Source organism: Dufourea novaeangliae, unplaced genomic scaffold (genome assembly GCF_001272555.1).
Source record: "Dufourea novaeangliae isolate 0120121106 unplaced genomic scaffold, ASM127255v1 scaffold123, whole genome shotgun sequence".
In the NCBI taxonomy this organism is placed as follows: Eukaryota; Metazoa; Arthropoda; class Insecta; order Hymenoptera; family Halictidae; genus Dufourea; species Dufourea novaeangliae.
This window is the reverse complement of record NW_015373996.1, coordinates 2,460-6,083: the sequence shown is the minus strand read 5'-3', so window position 1 is coordinate 6,083 and position 3,624 is coordinate 2,460. Positions and strand designations below refer to the sequence as shown.

The following is a 3,624-nucleotide window of genomic DNA, read 5'->3' as shown; positions in this document are numbered from 1 at the left end:
GCTCTGGTTGTTATGACTGTTTCATAGTGACAACTGATTTCAATTGTTTCTGAGAGGTTAGATATCTGCCAATAACATTCAGTTTATATTGCTTTGAGTTTCATTTAATACCACTGTTTTTTACTTTGTTGAATATGTCAAATTTTGTGTTAACTAAGCAGCATTTCCGGGAGGTTTTAGTTTTCTGCTTTAATTGGAAGAAAAGTGCAGCTGAAGCACATCGAATGCTTGTTGAAGTCTATGGTGACAATGCTCCAACTGATAAATCATGTAGGGAATGGTTTCGACGCTTTAAGAATGGTGATTTTAGCGTTGAAGACAAGCCTCGCTCTGGACAGCCAAAAAAATTCGAAGACAAACAATTGGAGGCATTACTCGATGAAGATCCGAGTCAAACTCAAGAGGAGCTTGCAGAATCATTGGGAGTTACCCAACAAGCAGTTTCCGTACGATTGAAATCCATGGGAATGATTCACAAGCAAGGCAATTGGGTGCCGTATGAACTGAAACAGAGAGACATTGAAAGGCGATTTTTCACTTGCGAGCAGCTGATTCAAAGGCAACAAAGAAAGGGTTTTTTACATCGGATTGTGACTGGGGATGAGAAATGGATATTCTACGATAACCCCAAGAAGAAAAAATACTACGCTATGCCAGGTCAATCATTGCCATCGACCTCAACATCAACACCAAAACCGAATATTCATGGTTCGAAGGTCCTGCTGTGTATCTGGTGGGATCAAAAGGGTGTTGTATACTATGAGCTGCTACAACCTGGCGATTCCATTACGGGCCATCGGTATAGGCTGCAATTGATTCGTTTGAGCCGTGCATTACGACAAAAACGACCGGAATACGATCAGAGACATGACAAAGTCATTCTTCTGCATGATAACGCTCGGCCTCGTGTCGCAAAAGTTGTGAAAAATTATTTGGAAACGCTCAAGTGGGATATTTTACCGCACCCGCCGTACTCGCCGGACATTGCTCCTTCTGATTACTGGTTGTTCCGACGGATGCAGCACGATTTGGCAGGTCACAGATTCACTTCTTTCGCAGAAATCGAAAATTGGCTTGTAACTTGGATCGCCTCAAAAGACGAGATATTTTTTCGAGATGGAATTCGAAAATTGCCTGAGAGGTGGGAAAAAGTAGTAAACAGCGATGGACAATACTTTGATTAATCTGTTAATTCATTTTGTTCTCGAAATAAATGCATTTTTCACCACAAAAAAACGGACCGAACTAATTTGTACTCCGAATAGCTTTGAGGGTTTTTAGTCAGATAGTCGCTAGAACGCTCGCCGAGAACTTACTGTGTAACAGAACTCTCAGAATTGTATCCACTAGAATCTAGTGCAGGGATGCACAGACTTGTTAAGATTAAGGGCCATATAGATTCACTGTGACTTATGGGAGGGCCGCCAACAAAAAGACATGAAAGTTATTTATCATTTATTATTTACTTTATTTATATTTATCATATATTGTTACAAAGGAAGGTAATAAAAATTAAATAAATAATTAAATTTGATGCGTAACATTGCATTTATTTAACAATTGTTTTAGTATTTGGTTCGATTTTTGTAGTAGCCAAGCGCAAAATTGATTCCAAATTTTTATTAGTTAAGCGGTTCAATTTGTTAATATTCATAACTGAAAAAGTTTCTTCACAGATATATGTTGACCCAAAGAGGCTTGCGCATTTTAATGCCTTATCTAGCAACGATTTATAATTGTTTTTATCGATACAACGATAGAACTTTAATAAATTGTCTCCATTAAATTCATTTCGCAGGTTCTCATCGTTTTGCATGTCGATCAGTTTAAGCTGTACTGATTCGGGTGCATTTTCGGGCAAAATGGCAAAAGGGTTGCGAAATAAATCTAGCAACGGTTTTACTTTTTGAAAATCAGAAAAACGATCCTTGAAGACTAATATCAAATTATCAATCGTTTCGACACATACACTCTTGAAGTTAACATTGAATCTTCCTGACATTTTTTTGTAATTGGGAAATGGACGTAATTCCCTGATTTTAATTGGGTTTGAAATAGATTGAACTTGCATTGCAAAGACAAAATGTAACCGTTAAGTTGAGTAATCAACTGATCTTTACCTTGAAGTCGCGTATTTAACATATTTAAATGATTTGTAATATCAACCAGAAAAGCTAAATCACATAACCAATCCGGACTTTTTATATCAAGGATGGTTTTGTTTTTTTCAGTCATGAAAATTTCAATTTCATCAATTAAATTTAGAAACCACTCCTGTTAAAGAATGCGTAATTTAGTTTTGTATTTACCACATTTTCGTTCGTCGTGTATATTGGCAGTGAGACGCCGGAACACGTTTCTTTTGTTTTTGTTACTAGGTCGGCGTCACTTCCTTCTTGCTTTTCTCTGTTCGCCGCATGTACATTACGTCGTATACAATTAAGTGTGTTTCCTTCGTTTCGACTCCGTGATATCCATCAGCTCCAATGTTTGATCGCGACTAAACCACCTCACTTCTGTGTAAAAAATTAAGTCACCGTATGTGCTTTCAATGTCTTCAAGAAATGTTTTGAATTGTTGGTGATTAAGGCCACGGGATTTTATAATATTAATTGTTGAAACTACAACTTTCATAACATGTTCAAATCCTAGTTTCTGGGGGCACAAACTCTCCTGGTGGATTATACAGTGGAATTGTATCAACTCATCGCCGTGTCTTCCCAAATGCTGTTTTAATAATGTTACCAATCCAAAATTAGTTCCTATCATGGAAAGATCTCCGTCAGTCGTAATACCTGATAATTTTATCAGATCTAAATCACTTTTGGAACACTGTTCCGAAAGCCCAGTGAGCATGTCACTACCCTTCATTTGACCTGATAATGAACTCATTCCAATCAACTCATCACTTACTTCAAACTCGTACGTTATTCCACGTGCAAATATTAACAACTGGGCTGTGGAAGTAATGTCAGTTGATTCATCAATAGCCAATGAAAAGTAAGCAAATTTATTTGCATAATTCGTTAATTGGTCTTTCATATTTACCGACATTGCAGTAATTCTACTCTGCACAGTCATCCGATTTAACTGAAGTTTCTCGAAAGTTTTGGCTGATTCTGGACAAATCTTTTTAGCAGCTATCTTGAAACAATCTTTAACAAAATCTCCGTCTGTAAATGGTCGGCACATTTTTGCTGTAAGGCGAGATATTTCAAAACTTATTTCTGTTGCAACTTCTGAATCTTGAACACGTTTTGTAAACATCGCTTGCTGACCTGTCAATTCTCGTTTCAAAGATGAAAGTTTTTGTTTACATAGTTCTTCGGGTAGTTTTGAAAATATAGAATGCAGATTTTCATAGTGTCTTCTTATATTGTATTCTTTTGGAACGGCTGCAGTACTTTTGCTTTTCATTCTGTACTTTACGTTTCCTACTTGGTCCCGCTTTATCCATTATACAATGTATTTTACTTTTTTTTCAAGAGGTGATAATTAATCGTAGCAACCACACCTACGAAAACAAAATACTCGTATGACAAATAAATGAATTATAAAATTTGCTAACGTTATTATTAACCGATCATCGTAAGTAGATAGACGCGGTTAATTACACAACTCAGA

At 36.6% G+C, this 3,624-nt stretch overlaps 1 protein-coding gene across 1 annotated transcript; it reads right to left on the bottom strand.

Moving 5' to 3' along the window:
* Positions 1–2,439: 2,439 nt before the first annotated feature.
* Positions 2,440–3,417, bottom strand: LOC107187945 (general transcription factor II-I repeat domain-containing protein 2-like). Its single transcript, XM_015576154.1, has one exon. The coding sequence runs from the start codon at positions 3,415–3,417 to the stop codon at positions 2,440–2,442; it is 978 nt and encodes a 325-aa protein (XP_015431640.1).
* Positions 3,418–3,624: the final 207 nt, after the last annotated feature.

Coding starts and splice junctions, on each gene's coding strand:
- LOC107187945 (XM_015576154.1), bottom strand. CDS start 3,417: ATGAAAAGCAAAAGTACTGCAGCCGTTCCAAAAGAATACAATATAAGA.